The sequence below is a fragment of the Eurytemora carolleeae genome, unplaced genomic scaffold (assembly GCF_000591075.1).
Source record: "Eurytemora carolleeae unplaced genomic scaffold, Eaff_2.0 scaffold1022, whole genome shotgun sequence".
Taxonomy (NCBI): Eukaryota; Metazoa; Arthropoda; class Copepoda; order Calanoida; family Temoridae; genus Eurytemora; species Eurytemora carolleeae.
Window position 1 is genome coordinate 38,140 of NW_019396912.1, and position 22,561 is coordinate 60,700.

The 22,561-nt window shown below is 32.9% G+C and overlaps 1 protein-coding gene across 1 annotated transcript in view; it reads right to left on the reverse strand.

Moving 5' to 3' along the window:
- Window positions 1-22,561, reverse strand: part of LOC111710015 (uncharacterized) — a 62,267-nt gene that overhangs the window by 33,868 nt on the left and 5,838 nt on the right. The window contains exons 2-4 of the mRNA XM_023484016.1: window positions 20,989-21,039; window positions 15,190-15,271; window positions 13,776-14,158 (exon numbers count right to left, since the gene is read on the reverse strand). Of these exons, the coding sequence (XP_023339784.1) occupies window positions 13,776-14,158; window positions 15,190-15,271; window positions 20,989-21,039 (516 nt within the window). The remainder of the gene's footprint in view (window positions 1-13,775; window positions 14,159-15,189; window positions 15,272-20,988; window positions 21,040-22,561) is intronic.

Genomic DNA, 22,561 nt, shown 5'->3' on the forward strand with positions numbered 1-22,561 from the left:
ACCATATTTATCTATCTCTGTATCAACCTGTATCATATTTATCTTTCCCTGTATCAACCTGTACCATATTTATCTTTCCTTGAATCAACCTGTATCATATTTATTTTTCCCTGTATCAACCTGTATCATATTTATCTTTCCCTGTATCAACCTGTATCATATTTATCTATCTCTGTATCAACCTGTTTCACATTTATTTATCTCTGGATCAACCTGTATCTTAATTCTCTATCCCTTTATCAACCTGTATCATATTTATCTATCTCTGTATCAACCTGCATTATATTTATCCATCTCTGTATCTGTATCTCTAGTCGATTAAGAATCCCTGAAATATATATTGAAACACTGCAGTAAGCAGCATGTAATCAACATCGATTAATATCTTACAAACTAAATCTAATTCCTTTCATCTGTTCCCTCCCCCCCCCCATCCATCTTTTCCCTTAATCTCTGGTTTCTACATATCCATATTTCTTGCATGTAAATCTGTTATGACTGGGTCGAAATATAATTTAAATTAAATATCACCAATTCATCTTCATTAGGATTTTATCTAGAAACCTACCTGAGAAAAGAATGTTTGATGGAACCAATATCACCCAATAAATCCCATTTTAGTTTTGGAAACAAAATAACTTGATCACTTTTTAAGAACCTTGTTAGAACATTCAATGACCATTCAATGATAAATCTCAAGGATATTTCTTACCCCATACAAAACATATTCAAATTTATCTTTGTATTTTTAAACTAAAGAAACCTGGATCTATAATTGAATTTAAAATTTTTTTCCAAACTGTTTAAAACTTTCAAATATTCTGATATTTAACCACATGCAAAGGAAATTAGTTTGAATTAGTAACGCTGAAGTAAAGGGCAAATACTTCACATGAAAATACGACCCAACATGTTGGCTTTGATGTTATAACTATTTATTTTTTTAATCAACCCCCCATAGAGAACCTGAGAACTAGAGAACTAGAGAACTAGAGAACTAGAGAACTAGAGAACTAGAGAACTAGAGAACTAGAGAACTAGAGAACCTGAGAAGTAGAGAACTAGAGAACTAGAGAACTAGAGAACTAGAGAACTAGAGAACTAGAAAGCTAGAGAACTAGAGAACTAGAGAACTAGAGAACTAGAGAACGAGAGAACTAGAGAACTAGAGAACTAGAGAATTAGAGAACTAGAGAACTAGAGAACTAGAGAACTAGAGAACTAAAGAATGAGAAAAATAGAAAGCTAGAGAACTAGAGAACTAGAGAAATAGAGAACTAGAGAACTAGAGAACTAGAGAATTATAAAGCTAGAGAACTAGAAAAATAGATTACTAGATAACCTAAGAATTAAAAAAAAAATAAAGTTAATAAACTATGAAACCTAACTCCAACTGTTCCGAGTCGAATCTTAAAGCTACCTCAACTGTTTTAATGCATTTCTATGTATTCAATCTTTCTTTGACAACATCTTTCCGCAGATCTTCAAAGGAGCTAAATTAAAAAATCGTAAATATCCCCTTTAAGGATTTAATTTGCAAAGGAGATTTGTTCCTGGATTATAACTGTTTCTTTCTTACTAGACAATAGGGATAGAATCATAGAGCCGCCGTAGAGATTAGACAAGTTTAAATCAGCTAGTTAGGTTCCGCTTCGTTATAGGTTTAGGTTTAGGTTCTGCCTCGTTATAGGTTTAGGTTTAGGTTCCGCTTCGTTAAAGGTTCAGGTTTAGGTTACACGTCGTTATAGGTTTAGGTTTAGGTTCCACGTCGTTATAGGTTTAGGTTTAGGTTCCTTTCGTTATAGGTTAAGGTTTAGGTTCCGCTTCGTTAAAGGTTTTGGTTTAGGTTACACGTCGTTATAGATTTAGGTTTAGGTTCCACCTCGTTATAGGTTTAGGTTTAGGTTCCGCCTCGTTATAGGTTTATGTTCATAGATTTTGGTTCATAGGTTTAGGTTCATATGTTTATAAAGAGTTAGGTTCAAAGAGTTAGGTTTATATTTAGGTTCATAGGTTTAGGTTCATTGGGCCAGGTTTAGGTTTATTGTGCCAGGTTTGGATTTAGTTTCATAGGTTTAGGTTTATAGGTTTTGGTTTATAGGTTTAGGTTTATAGGCTTAGGTTTATAGGTTCAGGATTATAGAGTTAGATTCATAAAGTTAGGTTTAAGTTCATTGGGTTAAGTTTAGGTTTAGTTTAATATGTTTAGGTTTAGGTTCATAAGTTTAGGTTTACAGGTTTAGGTTTATTGAGTTAGGTTTATGTTTATGTTTATAGGTTTAGGTTCATAGGTTTAGGTTTATAAGTTTAGATTTAGGTCAGAATTAGGTTCATAAGTTTAGGCTTAGGCTAGGATTAGGTTCAAAGGTTTAGGTTTAGGTCAGGATTGGATTCATAGGCTTATTGCTTAGGTTTAGATTTAAGTTTAGGTTTAGATTTAGGTTTAGGTTTAAGTTTAGGTTTATGTTTAGGTTCAGGTTTAGGTTTAGATTTAGGTTTAGGTTCAGGTTTAGGGTTACTTTAATGCTAGGTTTAGGTTTAGATTTAGGTGTAGGGCTAGTTTAAGGTTTAGGTTCAGGTTCGAATTGAGTTTTATTAGGTCGGGTTGAGAATTAATGAAAAGGTGGAGACCTCCAAATTTACAGACAATCTTCACTTGGCCTGGAGCTTCGGAATTATTTTATATCAGGATACCATATAATTAGCTTATACAGGAGAGGAATTCAACACACACAGAATTAGAATTAAAACACGTTTGTGCTAAAAGTACTTTAAACGTTTAACAGACATTTTATGATTTTTAACATCGTAAGTTATTATAATTAAGGAAAAACTGTCAAATACCAGTATAAAGACGATGTTCATAGCTCCCAATTTTCAGCCATGAAAATAAGAATATCTCGGGGATCCATGACCAACAAAATATTTGAGGAAACCGTTGTGAATGTTAGAAAATTCCGTCCGAAATTCTATTTCCTTCTCTATTTCTTTATTTCTTGTCCTCTATTTCTTTTGCTTGTTCTTTTTCTATTTCTATTTCTATTTCTATTTCTATTTCTATTTCTATTTCTATTTCTATTTCTATTTCTATTTCGATTTCGATTTCTATTTCTATTTCTATTTCTATTCTTTTTTAGTTCTTTTTATTTCTATTTCTATTTCTATTTCTATTTCTATTTCTATTTCTATTTCTATTTAAGTTTAATGTGGGATTAAAGTGAGGTGTAAAAGATGTGAATGTAAAGTGTAGAGTTTAATGTGGGATTAAAGTGTGGTGTAAAAGATGTGAATATAAAGTGTAGAGTTTAATGTGGGATTAAAGTGTGGTGTATTGGTATTGGGCGTGTTAACACTAATGATTACGATTGTAAACCATTAAGTTGCATGCAGTTGTCTTTTTGCCTAACTCTGCTTGGGTGAAGACTATTGAAAAATAGGATTTATTTCCCTCAACAGCGTGTAGAGGGCATCTCCTCCTCCTCCCTCATCCTTCGGCTAAATGTGATTTGTTAAAATGATACGATCATATTCAAAGCATTAGAAATTAAATTAAAAAGAATCAAGAATATGAATTTTATCTCCAAATAGATTTGATGTTGGTTTCTATCTGAAAATTGATTATTTTTAATAAAAGTGATTCTGCAGAAATTTGTTAGGAAAATCAGACAACTTTTATCTGTTTAAAGGGACTGTAAGCGTAATTTCAAGTGACCTTTCCTGCAAAGATGACAGCGCCCGATTAACAACAGTACCCTAGAATTCTTAAAGTGATTAAAAATTTGAAAGATTTTTTCCGACTCGAAAAGTTTTTTATCCTAAAAACTTTTCCATTGCCATTTAAAGAAACAAAAACAGTGAAAACTAATTCATACTTGATCAGACAAACCTTGTAAAGGTACCATTGTAAATCGGGCATTGACATCTCTTTGCATGAAGGGACGGGTAACTTGAAATTACTAAATAGTGTCCAAATTTTAAAAATAATTTCACCGTCCCTTTATATTAAATATTATTTTCCTCAGAGTATTGAGTAAATTAAACTCGATTAATTTTGAAGACTGTCAATTTAATAGAAACACAATTAATCTTGTTGGAATAATTAAATTCGCTGATTCATAATGGTGTTCGTGATTAATTTATACTTTTTAATTAATTTAATAATCTGGGGTCTCGCAACACATAAATGTATTCAAATATTGAAACATAAAGGTGAGAAATCATTGTCTGTGCAGGAGACAATTAACGAAATGTGAGTGATCCTTAACTGCAAGATTTAGAAACGTAACCTTTAAGATGAAATTTGTATATTAAGCTTAGAAGTGTAACACGTAGTAAATACATGGTTACCCACAAAGGATGAGACTTAATATCGACTGGTAATTCTTTAAACATGATCATGATGGGATCTAATGGTTCAAATGTTAAATTAAAGGATTTGAAAACGAAAGAAATATGTGTAGAGCTGCAGGGAAGCATAAATGTAAGAATCAATACTGGATAATTTCCTTACAATCCTCTTTAATGTTCAATTCTGTTTAGTTAACTTTACAAGATACAACTTAACGTCTAACCCTTAGTTTCCAGGGATATCGAGAGTTTAATGCAAATTAACAATATTGGATAATTTATACTTCATACAACATGACATATCCTTCCCATCCTTCCCAAATATTGCAATACCGTAACAGTGTATACCCTCACTCCACAAATCAAAGGATTAACAAAGTATCGTTCTGAATCGGACATGGCAGACACTTAAAATAATGTCTTCAGTTAGTCCCTTTAATATATACCTTCTGGTCCTAGTCCCTTTAATATACACCTCCTGGTCCTAGTCTCTTTAACATATACCTCCTGGTCCTAGTCCCTTTAATATATACCTCCTGGTGCTAGTCCCTTTAAAATATACCTCCCTTTAACATATATTCCTCCTGGTCCCTAGTTTCGTGTCACTATTCCCCGAAAATTTTAAATGTATAATTTATACGATTCTGACATTTACAAATTAGAAACATAAGGTTTTCAGTGTAAAAAATATTTTATATTTAAATAATAAATTTTCACGATAGGATTGACATTGCTTCGCGTTCAGCATTTTGTAATGATATGCTGGGTCACTCACAAAGAATAAGACATTAAAGAGCTTACAGAATTTTTTTCTTCACATTGCTAGCTGTATGGTCAACTTGTCTCTTTATTTGACAAAGCAACTCATTTTTATTCACGATAAAGCTTTATTGAACTCCTTCCAGGTCGTCATTAAAGTTTTATCCTTTGTGGGTAACCCTGTATATAGACTTTAACGCGTTCACTTTTGTTGGTTTACTTTCGCGCGTCCATATCATCACAAATGAGGAAATTGGCCAGGGGGGTTTTAGATAAAAATCTTACATTCGCAACTTTTAATTTTTAAAAAATTGAAAATGAAGGGGAATGAGCCGAGCGGGGGGGGGGGCTAGGGGGAGGAAGGTTGGATAAATGTGGATGAAAGCTAAGCCCATATTCACGAAAATGTCATTCTACAGAATAAAGTGCAAAATATAAATGATTTAAAATGTTTTAATTCGTGCACACTTAAACCAGAACATAAACCTGGTATTAAACACGGTTATTAGATAAATCATCTTTCATAAAAACTTCTATAGGAATCTAGATAAATATCTAGGAGCCAATATATCTACACTAGGTATCTAGGATACTAGGTATCTAGGATACTAGGTATCTAGGATGCTAGGTATCTAGGATGCTACTAGATGTCTAGGATACAAAGCATCTCTAAGATGCTAATCTGGGATGAGTACGGTTTTCAAGGCTACCAAGTTTTCAAGTTAAAAACAACAATCTACAATCTTTGTCTTGAAGTCCTATCAGACATCTTGAGATAAACCCCAGACTGATGAATGTTCAGGGGCGCCTAATATTTTAACCCAGAAAGGGGTTCAGGGGGGCCTAGCCCCTGGAGGGTTCAGAAGTGCATAGTATTCTAATTTTATTTAATAGTTAAAATTCCAAATTAAGTTAGTGCTGAATAAAATTAAAAACCGTTCAATTTGTTTTTAAATTCTTGAAAAAACTCCCTTCCCCTCAAGACTAAGTAATTTAAACTGAATTACTAATTGATCGCTGGCAGCAGTCTGTTAAGTTTTTCTTCCGAGTTTTTGTATATTTTAAGGATAATTTAAAAGTAAAGACCTTAAAACCATAAAATCTAGAGGGAGGCGGGGAAAAGCTTCTGCCAATCTTGATAAACTTGGATGAGTCGTAAATTAAGTGGAAATAGACAATTATTACACTTGACGGTTCAAATGGGAATACGATTTATAAAAATGGGAATAAATAACTTAAAAACTGTAAGGACATTTTCAATGGGAATGAAGAGCAATTCCAATGAGAATACAGATTGAAGAGGGGAAGAACATTTACTAGGGAAAATAAAGCTTAGAATAAAGCGGGAATTAGGAAGAGTGTACAATGGGAATGAAGATGAGTTTACAATGGGAATGAAGATGAGTTTACAATGGGAATAAAGATGATTTTACAATGGGAATGAAGATAAGTTTACAATGGAAATAAAGATGAGTTTACAATGGGAATGAAGATGAGTTTGCAATTGAAATAAAGATGAGTTTACGATGGGAATGAAGATGAGTTTACGATGGGAATGAAGATGAGTTTAAAAAGGAAATAAAGATGAGTTTACAATGGGAATGAAGATGAGTTTACAATGGGAATAAAAAAAAATCTGGATGAATGCACGCTAGGTGTGGGAATATAAAGAAAATATGGTAATAAATAAACCCCTGGCAATATTTATCATAATTCCTCCAATCTAACCAGTAATATTCACAAATTAGATACATCCTCCAGCCCACCGTATATATACGCCCAAATATAGCCGATCATTATATATTAATTCATGAACTAAACTATAATTTAGAGACTTCTCAGGGCACAAGAGACTTAACATTGGAGGGATTCTAGGAAATATATTTAAAAAGTAAGCTTTTATATTTTTGATTAAAAGAATCGGGTACAGTCAACAGAAGAAAAAATAAAAAATAAAAATAATAAATTGTTAAAAAAATATATTTTTGACTAGAAAGTTTTTTTGGCCGATTCTTTTTTTCTTTTATTCAGTTTTTCGGAATTAAATTTAAATTTTTTAAGAATGATTTTTTGTGTATTTTTTGGTTTGATTTAGAATTGCAGCAGATCTTTTTGAATATTTCATTACCACTTGAAGAATATCTTTTTACCAATCAATTCGATATTTTCATGATTATCCCCAGAGAGTATATTATTATTAAATACATCAGTTATTAATAAGGTTTTTTTTTGCAGATATTTGTCCCACGGCTGGCTCGTGGAGGGCGGGGGGTTCTCGGCCCCTATAGCCCCCCCACCTGTATACACCCCTGAAATCAATATAAAACATGTTGTGTGAATATTATCATGGTTTGGGTTGAGGATATACACGAGGAGGATCCTTGGCATGTGATGGGGCGAGAGCTCGCCCCCGGACTAGGAAAATTATTATTTCCCGCCATAAATCACCCAGGGCTAGCTTCTTATTTGAAAACGTAGAATCTATGGATGAAGAGGGCACATAATAGGGAATAAATTTGCGCCCGGCGTGTTTTTTACACGTTCCTACAAATACCTCATTTTATAAACAGTTCTACAATGTATAATTTTAAAATTGCCTTTTTTAGTTCATAGATAAATAAGGGTTTAGTTTAGAATTATATACTGAACAATCGCCACAAACTGTAATCTCTATATCTAGGTAACCTGATATTGTAAAACCTGTTTTATCTAACAAAATTTAGTTCAGCGGACTATTCCACAGTTTTATGGGTTGCACTGTATTTTGTGTAGGTAAACCTGATGAAGGCATCATGGATTGACAGGGCTTATATTTTAGGTATGTATGTAGGTAGGTATAAAATAAAAACTTTTGTCATGATAAATATGTGTAACCAGATATAGCTATCTTTCCCCTCAAACCTATACTCAGTTAAAAAGAGGGGGGGGGGTTAGAAATATTGAAATGGTTGATTTTACAAATAAAGAGGCTGCAGTCAACCTAATTTCTAAGCGTTACAATTTCGTTTTAAATTGGAAAACTCAATAATACTTTGCTCAAACATAGGTCGATATATAAAAAGAATTGTTATGAATGCCATGCCACTCTATAAAAGTAGGGTTACTTGAAATTACGCATTCAGTCCCTTTAAAGCTATACGTGCTCATTATTTGCATGAACTGTTTCAAAAACTTTATTTTTCACAATTTTAATATTTCCTTTTTCTACAGTATGAGGTGTACTGTATACAACTAATTGTTTCTCTGCACACACAACCAAGAGAGGAGTTGTTTAACGATAATTTGATTTAAAACAACATATTTTAACAAAGAAATTGAGACGGGATAGAACGAAGTTTGGATCCCCTCTAGTGTTTAAAGTTCTAGGGGAAAAATCATAATTTAGCCGTTTCTTAGTTTCTTTTTAAATTCATAAAAATCTAAAATAGGCAAGTTTTAACTCGTTTAAATAAAAAGAGACTTTTTTATGTATTTAAAAAAAAATCTTTTAAAATACTCTTTTAATTATCCGAATTATGAAACTGAACTCATTACTTTCCTTAAACTATAATCCTAATATCTTGGCAACCTGCTGTCGTAAATCTATGATATTAAACTGTAAAGATCAAAGAGTCTAAATTTGAAATATTATACATCACCAGACACTGAAAATTTTGGTTATTTGAAGTACCGAAAACTTTTTTCAGAGGTAATCGCATATTTTGTACTTTAGTGTACTGTCTAAGTACCGCACAGTTAGGCAGTATAGGACAAGTTGTACTATATTGCAAAGGCATACACAAAGAATTATGATGTAAAAATTGTTTTTTTCAGAAGTGTATGCATATTTTGTACTGCAGTGTATTTTCTCTGGCCTGTAAAGTATAGAAAAGACTGATGTCACAGCCTGACATGGGATCTATTCTTCACATAAAAAATCAATGAAATATGTGAATTATCAAAATTATCAAAATTAAATGCTTTTATCCTCCTCGGATACTAGAGTAACACTGCTCTTGTTTACAAAGTCCGCCCAGAGAGAACTGGTTTCAATATGAACGCAGAGAATACGCAACTTCAATTAACTGTCCTTGCACTATAACCTTGGGCATACAGATAAAAGCCGGGAAAGCGGGACGGTACACCAAATAAGCCATTTTCTTGTTGTGATATTAGTCTAAGGTTGCCCCGATATAGGGTTGAACAATTTTAGCTTGAGTCCTTGCAAGGATGGCCATTGCCCAATGTGAACGTACACGTGTAGACTAAAGTCTGCAAGTTGTAAGACAATGCAGCTCTGTTCTCTCATATTTCTCAAGATACCTGATCTTCTCTACTCCTCACTTGATATAGATCATACACTGATCTAAACACACCCAACCACAAGCAGGATCTATCAGGAACACCATTGTCTTTGTTTACAATTAAGTGTATTGCACTTTTTGGGAGGAATATAAACAATACTAATCCGTTTATTTATGTTCCTGTCAGAAACTACAGAAACGCGGTTTTAAATGGTTTTAAACGACAAATATGGTGGTCCCAGGTAAGGTAAATAATGCAAGGAAAATTAATTGCGTATTCTCTGTGTTCATATTGAAACCAGTTCTCTCTGGGCGGAATTTGTAAACAAGAATAGATGCATCAGTGTTCCTTTAGTATCCGAGGAGGATAAAAGCATTTAATTTTGATAATTTTGATAATTCACATAATAGTTACCTATGACCAGAATAGTTCATTGATTTTTTATGTGAAAGCTGGATCCCATGTCAGAATGTGACATCAGTCTTTAGTTTACTTTATAACCCAGAGACAGTACACTGCAGTACACAAAATGTGTACACCTCTAAAATAACTATCTTTACATTATAATTTTTTGGTTCCAGAATTATCTTCTTTAAGCAAAAGCGGAGCTGAAAACACAACCCAGGGAGGATATAACACGAAAACACAAGTTTTTCTTTACAAATAAGTGTACTGCAGTTTTTGGGAGGAATGTAAACAAAACAAGTTTGTTTATATTTCTGTCAGAAACTGTTGTCATAACATTATGCAAACATATCTTTGGGAATATACTTTTCTATAATTTTTTTCTATTCTGATAAACTTACAAAGAGGTTTTTTTTGAGAAATTCTTATGTTCAATTTCCACTAAAACTGTCTCAAATACTTTTTTGTTTTGATAATAGATGTGATCGCGCCGTTTCAAGATGAATTGCAATTTATAAAATAACTTTTTATTGTGAATATTTCTTATACTTTGTTCGTATTAATTACATTTTTGGAATAACAGATTGATAACTCCAATTATCTAGTAGTAGTAACACTATGATCAATTTCAGATCAATTTAATAATGATTTTCGCCAATTTTGCGTCAAATTAAAGTGAATTAATTACGGGTTTTTATTTTGTTTTCCTGTATGCGTAAACTAATACTTTGCAGGTGACTGGGCAGAAATATTGATTAAGTAATTCAAAATTTCTCATGATTTATAATATTTCAGACTTAAACATGCCAGCTCACGTTCTACTCAGCTTTTTACTACAGATTAAAATGCAAAATTGGGGTGTGCTTCAAGATAAAAGGCCTTAACAGCCCACAGTAAAATATGATTTTAGTTTGTTAAAACTGAAAAATTTATATTTGACCCCCAACAGCCCTTGTAAGGGCGGGGTCTATTAACACTAAAATGTTAACTAAAAAATCAACAAGGATATGTACTGTAACAATTTATAATTGAACGTGAACGAAGGTGGTCCTGGGCAAGGCAGTATGCCAACAACTCAGGCCTTTTTACCCCCCCCCCACCCCTCCCTCATCCATAAAAAGATTCCATAGATAGGAGATATGCCTTAGAAACTAGACCTTTACTAAATGATTTAGACTTAGAAGTGAATTTAATGTCTAAATATTAAGAACAGTTTAGAATGGGATTAATGTTTACTTAAAGATGGTATCAGGAAGTTCAGTTTAAGATGGGATTAGGAAGTACAATTTAAGATGGGATTAGGAAGTACAGTTTAAGATGGAATTAGGAAGTACAGTTTAAGATAGAATTAGGAAGTACAGTTTAAGATGGGAATACTTAGGTTGTTGCAGGAATACTAAGTAGAATAAAAGTGGGAATAAAAACTAAAGTAAAAAATGGGAATAAAACGTACAGTTTATTGTGGGATTAAAGTGTGGTTTACTGTGGGATAAAAGTGTAGTGTATAAGATGGGTATATAAAGTTGAGTTTATTTTGGATAGAAGTGTGGTGTAAAAGATGTGAATATAAAGTGTAGAGTTTAATGTGGGATTAAAGTGTGGTGTAAAAGATGTGAATATAAAGTGTAGAGTTTAATGTGGGATTAAAGTGAGGTGTAAAAGATGTGAATGTAAAGTGTAGAGTTTAATGTGGGATTAAAGTGTGGTGTAAAAGATGTGAATATAAAGTGTACAGTTTAATGTGGGATTAAAGTGAGGTGTAAAAGATGTGAATATAAAGTGTAGAGTTTAATGTGGGATTAAAGTGTGGTGTAAAAGATGTGAATATAAAGTGTAGAGTTTAATGTGGGATTAAAGTGTATAGTGTAAAAGATGTGAATATAAAGTGTAGAGTTTAATGTGGGATTAAAGTGTGGTGTATTGGTATTGGGCGTGTTAACACTAATGATTACGATTGTAAACCATTAAGTTGCATGCAGTTGTCTTTTTGCCTAACTCTGCTTGGGTGAAGACTATTGAAAAATAGGATTTATTTCCCTCAACAGCGTGTAGAGGGCATCTCCTCCTCCTCCCTCATCCTTCGGCTAAATGTGATTTGTTAAAATGATACGATCATATTCAAAGCATTAGAAATTAAATTAAAAAGAATCAAGAATATGAATTTTATCTCCAAATAGATTTGATGTTGGTTTCTATCTGAAAATTGATTATTTTTAATAAAAGTGATTCTGCAGAAATTTGTTAGGAAAATCAGACAACTTTTATCTGTTTAAAGGGACTGTAAGCGTAATTTCAAGTGACCTTTCCTGCAAAGATGACAGCGCCCGATTAACAACAGTACCCTAGAATTCTTAAAGTGATTAAAAATTTGAAAGATTTTTTCCGACTCGAAAAGTTTTTTATCCTAAAAACTTTTCCATTGCCATTTAAAGAAACAAAAACAGTGAAAACTAATTCATACTTGATCAGACAAACCTTGTAAAGGTACCATTGTAAATCGGGCATTGACATCTCTTTGCATGAAGGGACGGGTAACTTGAAATTACTAAATAGTGTCCAAATTTTAAAAATAATTTCACCGTCCCTTTATATTAAATATTATTTTCCTCAGAGTATTGAGTAAATTAAACTCGATTAATTTTGAAGACTGTCAATTTAATAGAAACACAATTAATCTTGTTGGAATAATTAAATTCGCTGATTCATAATGGTGTTCGTGATTAATTTATACTTTTTAATTAATTTAATAATCTGGGGTCTCGCAACACATAAATGTATTCAAATATTGAAACATAAAGGTGAGAAATCATTGTCTGTGCAGGAGACAATTAACGAAATGTGAGTGATCCTTAACTGCAAGATTTAGAAACGTAACCTTTAAGATGAAATTTGTATATTAAGCTTAGAAGTGTAACACGTAGTAAATACATGGTTACCCACAAAGGATGAGACTTAATATCGACTGGTAATTCTTTAAACATGATCATGATGGGATCTAATGGTTCAAATGTTAAATTAAAGGATTTGAAAACGAAAGAAATATGTGTAGAGCTGCAGGGAAGCATAAATGTAAGAATCAATACTGGATAATTTCCTTACAATCCTCTTTAATGTTCAATTCTGTTTAGTTAACTTTACAAGATACAACTTAACGTCTAACCCTTAGTTTCCAGGGATATCGAGAGTTTAATGCAAATTAACAATATTGGATAATTTATACTTCATACAACATGACATATCCTTCCCATCCTTCCCAAATATTGCAATACCGTAACAGTGTATACCCTCACTCCACAAATCAAAGGATTAACAAAGTATCGTTCTGAATCGGACATGGCAGACACTTAAAATAATGTCTTCAGTTAGTCCCTTTAATATATACCTTCTGGTCCTAGTCCCTTTAATATACACCTCCTGGTCCTAGTCTCTTTAACATATACCTCCTGGTCCTAGTCCCTTTAATATATACCTCCTGGTGCTAGTCCCTTTAAAATATACCTCCCTTTAACATATATTCCTCCTGGTCCCTAGTTTCGTGTCACTATTCCCCGAAAATTTTAAATGTATAATTTATACGATTCTGACATTTACAAATTAGAAACATAAGGTTTTCAGTGTAAAAAATATTTTATATTTAAATAATAAATTTTCACGATAGGATTGACATTGCTTCGCGTTCAGCATTTTGTAATGATATGCTGGGTCACTCACAAAGAATAAGACATTAAAGAGCTTACAGAATTTTTTTCTTCACATTGCTAGCTGTATGGTCAACTTGTCTCTTTATTTGACAAAGCAACTCATTTTTATTCACGATAAAGCTTTATTGAACTCCTTCCAGGTCGTCATTAAAGTTTTATCCTTTGTGGGTAACCCTGTATATAGACTTTAACGCGTTCACTTTTGTTGGTTTACTTTCGCGCGTCCATATCATCACAAATGAGGAAATTGGCCAGGGGGGTTTTAGATAAAAATCTTACCTTCGAACCATGGAGGCCACAGACTTCGGGGCCGGTTTCTTTTCAACCTGAAGGTCGTGAACAGTTTCGACCTGAAGGCTAGCTTGGAGGCTGGTTCGGTCAACTGAGGAACCCTGTTCCTCCACTAGTTTAGATAACTGAATATCTTTTCTTATGTTCACAGGGGTGCACGGAGCTGAAGGCATTTTTTCATTCAAGTCATTTGGAAGTCTTATTTGCGCCCGAACGATCGGTAAACGCGCCGCTGCGCCCGTTCGAGACGCTTTGCGGGTTTTTCGCCCTTGGGAGCTGGGAAGGGAAATAGGAGCCGTGAGGCTCTTCTCCTCCGGTTTCACCATGCCTGGAGCAGGGTTTATTGCGGCTCGGAGTATCAATCTTACATCCTAGATCCAACCTCCAGTAATGAAATGAACATGGGGACATTCAGTAAAAAATACGGAAAGCAATCGTGTTTTTCGTTTAAGTGTCGAAAGTTTCAAAGATTATATTCTAACGACAGCCCCCCCCCCCCCCCCCCGCTCAACAAGTTGAATTTAATAATCTTTCTAAAAACCAATTTCAACCATGTCAATTCTACGCGGCTGAGCCCGGAGCGAGGGTTTAGCCTGAAAATAATTTCAAAGTTTCTGATTCTGATATTTGTTTGATGACGGGAGAGAATTTAAGATTTAAATTAGAATCGTGAATGGGAACTGTTTAAGAGTTTAAAGGGACGGTATCCGTATTTTCAAGTGACCCTCCAGGTAAGAGCTGGCATGTCAAATTCACAACGGAGCCTTGAAAAGTATTGTCTGAGAAACAACTGCATTTTGACAAATTTCCTCTTTCGCTCCTGTAGCGTTGCAAGTAACTTTAAGAGAGAACTGCGATTAAAAATAATCACGTTTAAGACGGAAAAAGAGGGATATCACCTTGCTGTTGCCCAGGAAAAGGTTTCAAGGACACCGTTGTGAATCGAACATACTGATCTTTAAATGGATTTTCACTGGATATTACGTTTACAGGTTCTTTAATATTCGGTAAGGAGGGGGGAGAGAAACGATAATTTTCTTAAACATTTTATTCCGCGACACAATAAATATAATATTCTTATTTCTGACTGTTATAAAAAATATGAAAAAGTACAGGATTAAATAAAAAATGTTTCTTCATAAATCATTATCCAAGAATTACGTTGACCTTCCTTCCAACTTAACTTTATGTTTTATCTGGAAACTGTTAGAAATATCACTTCAGCTCCTTCAGCTCATTAGTTTCAGGATTAATGACAAGAGCCCGGGATTGTTAAGATTAAAAGACTCAAAAGAAGAAGAATACGCCGCCTGGGGTAAAATATCAAATCTATAACAACATTTTCTTCCTTCATTTGTGTAAATAATCACTGGTTTAGGGCTCAAGTTTACTGGTAGGATCCCTGATCTCTGGGTTGGATTGGAGACTGGAGCGTGGATGTATCCTGGTGCAAGGTTGGGTATAGACTGGTCCCGGGTCCGGACCTATGTATACGGATACCTGGAGCTCATACAATCACTTTCTCAATATCCCACCACAAGAACCCAGCCTTTAATAACAACCCATTATGGAAGGAGGAAAAAAAGTATCTTTAAATTTATGAACTGTAAAGTTTTCAACTCTTGTTCACTATACAGGGTTCGGATCAAAGGGTTTGATGTGAGATTTAAATTAGAACTCCTGAGAGATTTGTTGAGAGATGTGAACCCAGGCCTAGGGTTGAACTCCAGCGATGCTAAGGTTTATATCACCTTACATTTGTCTTTCAAACAATGCATCTTTTATTTTATCAATTAAATTTTGCAACTGGGATCTTGATAAACTACAGTTGTTATACACCTTCTTTATCTAGTTTTTATACTTATCCAAGTTGTATATTGTATATTTTTCAAATCACTTTTTTGTTACGAAACTCAATTTTTGGTGACTGTTTATCACTTAAGCCTAGTTTTAACTACAGCACAAACAAGCAAGAAATTAGTTTTATTTTTAGTTTAGATTCATGGTTCGACCTGTTGAGCGCTCTTCAAGGCTTGAGGGTTTTATATAAATCAGATAGAATCAGCTTTCACTGTAACATAAAATATAAATTTTTAAAAATCTAATCTTTATAATATATACTTAAAGGAATTAAGTCTTTGCCCCAAACTCTGACTTTTGAATCCCTATATCTTTGCAACCCATTAATGTACACCCTAAATAATCCAAACTATGACTTCTGTTAGATCAAAAATTATAAGTTTGACTTATCAAAGGTTTACATAATCAGGTTGCAAAGATATGAGGATAAGAAATTTCAGTTTGTGTCAAAGACGCAAATTCTTTGATTATCTGTTAGTTTGTGTCCAAAAACGTCAACGCGGCTAAACCGATTGGGCTCATTTTTTTACCTTGATAAATAAAACACTATTCTAAAATGAGATCAGATTTATATAAATTTCTAAGGGGCGCATCAAAGCACAGTGCATTGTAAACTCGTCTGCTATTGTAACTATTTACTCTCCTGCTAACGAGACCTTAATGTCTGTAAAATGTTCACATAAACTCAAGATATATACTTATATATCTATATGTCTATATATCTGTATATATATATACAGGGTGTCCCACATCACATTAGACCGAGAACGGGTCTAAATTACAATTTTCGGGACTAATTAGAAAATTTCATTAGAATGAATCATTTTGAAAAATAACATAAGGCGTATATAAGAATTTTCTTGCGGAATATGATAAGTTTTTCGAGTATTAAGGGTTTATTTTGGTGTTGAAGATTGGAGATAATATATGGGACGCTCTGTATATATACAGGGTTACCCAGAAAAGATGAGACTTCAGAGATGACTCTACGAAATTTATACTGTTTGTATCCTTATATTCATGATTCCTTGCAACTGTACTTTGATTCTTTCCTTGGTAAATCTCTTAATAAACCATAAAAAGATTATATGTTAGGACAGAGACCTAATTTAACCATGGGATAATCGTATTATATGAGTTTTATGTCGTCTCATTCTTTGTGGGTAACTTTGTATATATCTGTAGATATGTTACGAGGAGTATGGAGGATTTTTAAACTGTAAAAAGGTTAGAAATTACATTCCTTCATTCCTTCATCTGTCCTCATCCAAATACCCTCCACATAGGTCCAACATGTGCAAACTCTTACGCTAAACAAATCAGAATTACTTCTTTTAAAGTGAAGCTAGAAACCAGCTTGTTATAGATCTAAAAAGTAGATGTATATTGTTTAGGGCTACAAAAATGTATAAGCGAATTAGTAAGCTCAAATCAAAAACCAAAACATTACGAAACTTCAAAGTTGACCCAGTCTTAAAAATTGATGCACAATTTTCTTATCCGTCTAGATATCTCTGTGCCTCATTCATCGCGTGTAACTCATCATGCTGTAAAACTCTTATTCAGAATTTAAACAAACTTAAACTCCTTCCTGTCTCCTTCCTTTCTTTATACACCCCCTTTTCTTCATCCTGCATACCTCCTTTTTCAACCCCCTTCCATCTCTCTACCTTCCTTTTCCACCCCCCCTTCCATCACCCTAACCTCCTTTTCCAACCCCTTCCATCTCCCTAACCTCCTTTTCCATCCTCCCTTCCATCTCCCTAACCTCCTTTTCCATCCTCCCTTCCATCAATCTAACCTCCTTTTCCATCCCCCCTTCCACCACCCTAACCTCCTTTTCCAACCCCTTCCATCTCCCTAACCTCCTTTTCCATCCTCCCTTCCATCAATCTAACCTCCTTTTCCATCCTCCCTTCCATCTCCCTAACCTACTTTTTCATCCTCCCTTTCATCAATCTAACCTCCTTTTCCATCCTCCCTTCCATCAACCTAACCTCCTTTTCCAACCCCTTCCATCTCCCTAACCTACTTTTTCATCCTCCCTTCCATCAACCTAACCTATTCTTCCATCCTCCCTTCCCCCTCCCCCCTATCTGCTTGTATTGTATTGTGAGGAGGTCGTTGTATATTTAGTATCTATTTTTAAGCATTTGCTTGATACTACATCATACCTTCTTCTGCATTTACATATATATCTACCCCATCACACACTACACACAACAATTAAACTATTAACCTCTCTCTCTCTCTCTTACACCACACCTACCTTCACACACACCTACACAGTTAGCTTAGAACCCGCCAATCACTCAATCAATGGATATACACACCTTTACAAAGCCTTTTCTTCTCAGCATGAAACAAAGTATATTCACACAAAAATACAAAAAGTATATTTTTTGGCCAAACTTAAAGGGACTGTCAAATACTTCCATTTAAAGAACTCCATGCCCGGTTGATTACTGTGCCCTTAAACCATATTTGGAGCAAAAATGACACAATTTGTCTTGAAAACTGAAAATTCATAATTTCAAATTTGAAAATTTCTTTGGAAATTCTTTGCGGATTTAAGCGGCAGAGAGAAGAAATGAAGTTGACAGAATTCAACACAAGTATACAACTCTAATGTGTCACTTTAAATTTTGATAAAAAAGGCTTGGGTATCTATGGCTTAACTCCATCCATTTAGTTAAGTTAAATAGCCCCCCCCCCCCCTCTGCTGCCATGAAACATTATTGAAAACATAATCACTTAGATAATATTCTTGCAAAACATTCAGCAATATTTAACAAAAACAGTTAAATAAACCCTGGTTCCACGATACTTAAAGTATGCAAGTAAGAACTTAAACTCCTCTCAACAAATTAGTATAAAAAGTTCGAGGATGGTACATGGTATATGCACAATTTAAACTCTAACCGTACATGTGGCGCAGTGGTATACAGGCTACATAGTACATACACACATAATATGGTACAGGATACTGGTTGCAGGGTATGGTACAAGCAAGATACAGGGTTTATATAAGATACAGAATACAGGATATAATGCAGGATACAATGATGCAGATCCCATGAATTAGGATACAAAATACAGGGATACATTGGTACAGAGTACAGAAATACAAAGTTGACAGGTTTTAAACAATGCAAAATCTATATATATATATGCACCAGAGAACAAGCAGTTTAACGATTTTGAACATTATCTAAAATTCTTTAAATTCCCTTTATATCTCATTCCAATGTACTTTTGTAGTTAGAATACAATGAGAACCTTTTTATAACTACAATCTTTCTTGAAACCCCCACTTCCCCCTACCCCTCAACCGCTCTGATGACTTTTCGACCCCTCCTTAGTATCCACATTATACCCCTAGAATATAGTGGTGCAGGGATATAAAGTTTTGTATGGAAGGTATTTTTAGATTGTTTAGGGATTAATTTATTTATTTTCGGATTGGATTCGATTTAATGATATGTTAACATACCTAGAATATCTCCGACAATGTACATATTCATTTTTATATTTAGGATTAAATATTTCCAGGATTATATGTATCTTGATTTAGACATCTTGGATTAGATTTATCTAGGATAAAATATATTTAGGATTGAATATTTCCAGGATTATATGTGAATTAGACATCTTGGATTAGATTTATCTAGGATAAAATATATTTAGGATTAAATATTTCCAGGAATATATGTATCTTGATTTAGACATCTTGGACTAGATTTATCTAGGATAAAATATATTTAGGATTAAATATTTCCAGGATTATATGTGAATTAGACTTCTTGGATTAGATTTATCTAGGATAAAATATATTTAGGATTAAATATTTCCAGGGTTANATGCACGAACCCAAATGGTTACATTAATGTTTTCAAAATAAAAAAAAATCAGTATAAATTAAATGAGATATAACAGAAAATTCGCAAAAATTATTACTTCAAAACGCAAATAATTGGCTTACATTTTTCATTATATCTAATAAATTTTTATGAAACAATAGAATGAACATTTTTAAATTTAAAATTTTTTCAAAAAAATGTCATTTTTAGATTTTTTTCACGGTTCCAATAATATTTTTGAAAATATTTGCTATCACAATTTATTTTTTATGCCTAAAATGCGAAAAAATCTAGGATTATATGTATACCGGATGAAATCTATCTAGGATTATATATATCTAATATTATATGTATCCAGGATGAAATCTATCTAGGATTATATATATCTAATATTATATGTATACAGGATGAAATCTATCTAGGATTATGTATATCTAATATTATATGTATACCGGATGAAATCTATCTAGGATTATATATATATCTAATATTATATGTATACAGGATGAAATCTATCTAGGATTATATATATCTAATATTATATGTATACAGGATGAAATCTATCTAGGATTATGTATCCAGAATTATGGGTGTTGGGTACTTTCCCAAAGGCATTTTCCCAAGGGCAACTTCCTAAGTGACAATTTCTCAAACGGCAACTTCCCAATGGTTAGGTTAAACCCTATGAGGCGCCGCAGGCTGCATTGGGGACCGAGCGTTGCGGTTCGGATGGTCTAGGGGGCCGAGCGCCGCGGCTAGAACAGTCAAGGGTCTGAGCGCTGCGGCTAGGACAGACTTGGGAAATTGCACATTTGGGAAGTTGCCACTCGGGAAAAATCCTCTGGACCAGACATCAAATTATGTATCTAAAGTTAAGCTTAAAAAAGATTAAACTAGGATAATGTATATCTAGGATTAAACAAATATAGAATTAGACTAGGATTATGAACCTAGGATTAAACAAATATAGGATCAGAGTAAGATTATTTATCTAGGATTAAACAAATATAGGATTAGAATAGGATTATGAATCTAGGATTAAACAAATATAGAATTAGAGTAAGATTATTTATCTAGGATTTAGCATATATAGGATTAGAATAGAATTATGAATCTAGGATTAAACATATATAGGATTAGACTAGGATTATTTATCTTGGATTAAACATATATATAGGATTAGACCAGGATTATGAATCTAGGATTAAACATATATAGGATTAGACTAGGATTATTTATCTAGGATTAAACATATATTTATATAGGATTAGATCAGGATTATGAATCTAGGATTAAACATATATAGGATTAGACTAGGATTATTTATCTAGGATTAAACATATATATAGGAATAGACCAGAATTATGAATCTAGGATTAGACATATATAGGATGTGTATTTAGGATTATGTATCTAGGAATATGTATCTATAGGATTAAACATATATAGGATTAGACTAGGATTATGTATCCGTATAAAACCTTGAGAGCATAGTGTCTGAGTGGTAGGAAGAGGTGTGGTTGAATTCCATCCTAAAACATAGATAGTTAGATAGTTGGATATACAGATAATTAGATATTCGGATATACAGATAGTTAAATAGATGGATATACAGATAGTTAGATAGTTGGATATACATAAAGTATAGCTGGATATACATATAGTATAGCTGGATATAAAGATAGATAGATAGCTGGATATACAGATATTTAGATAGTTGGATATACATATAGTTATAGTTGGATATAAAGATAGATAAATAGTTGGATATACAGATAGTTAGATAGTTGCATATACATATTGGTAGATGGTTGGATATAAAGATAGATAGATAGTTGGAAATACAGATAGAGTTATATAGTTGAATATACAGATAGTTAGATTGTTGGATATACAGATAGTTAGATAGTTGGATATACATATAGGTAGATGGTTGGATATAAAGATAGATAGATAGTTAGATATACAGATAGTTAGATATTTGGATATAAAGATAGGCAGCTGGTTGGATATAAAGGTAGATATATAGCTGGATATACAGATAGTTGTATTGTTGGATATACAGATAGTTATATAGTAGGACATACAAATAGTTATATAGTTGGATTTTCATATAGTTATAGTTGGATATAAAGATAGTTAGATAGTTGGATATACAGATAGTTGTATTGTTGGATGTACAGATAGTTAGATAGTTTGATATACAGATAGTTATATAGTTGGATATATAGATAGTTATATACTTGGATATACAGATAGTTATATAGTTGGATTTACATATAGTTATTGATGGATATAAAGATAGATAATGGATATACAGATAGTTAAATAGTTGGATATACAGATAGTTAGATAGTTGGATATACAGATAGTTAGATAGTTGGATATACAAATAGTTAGATAGTTCGATATACATATAGTTAGATAGTTGGATATACAGATAGTTATATAGTTGGATATACAGATAGTTATATAGTTGGATATATAGATAGTCATATACTTGGATATACAGATAGTCAGATAGTTGGATATACAGATGGTTAGATACTTGGATATACAGAGAGTTAGATAGTTGTATATACAGATAGTGAGATAAGGACTACGAAAAGGATAATCGAATTTTTTAAAAACATTTTTAAAACAAAAAGTCGTAACAATTGGGGGTTTTTTTTTACAGTTTTTCGGAACCCTTAAAGTTTATGGATTTTTAATGCCCGCTAAGTGTACACTAATGCACTTTTAGGATCTATAAAATTGACAATTTTAAAACATTCAAAACAGTTAAATAGCTTAATATCCTTTTGTACTGACAATGCAATGGTATTTACACAAAAATATTGGAATTTCATTGATTTTAGCATTTTCTGCACACACACTTTGTCTGAAAGATACCTTTGAAAATTTGTATTTCTGTTTCGAGGATTTTTAATAATACAGACGACATTTTCATATTTTCCTTGAACGTTCGAAAATCCAGCGACAGACTTGAAAACAAGTTGAAAGCGAAATATTATATTTTTAAAAACAAAACCAAAAATATTATAAAATATTAAT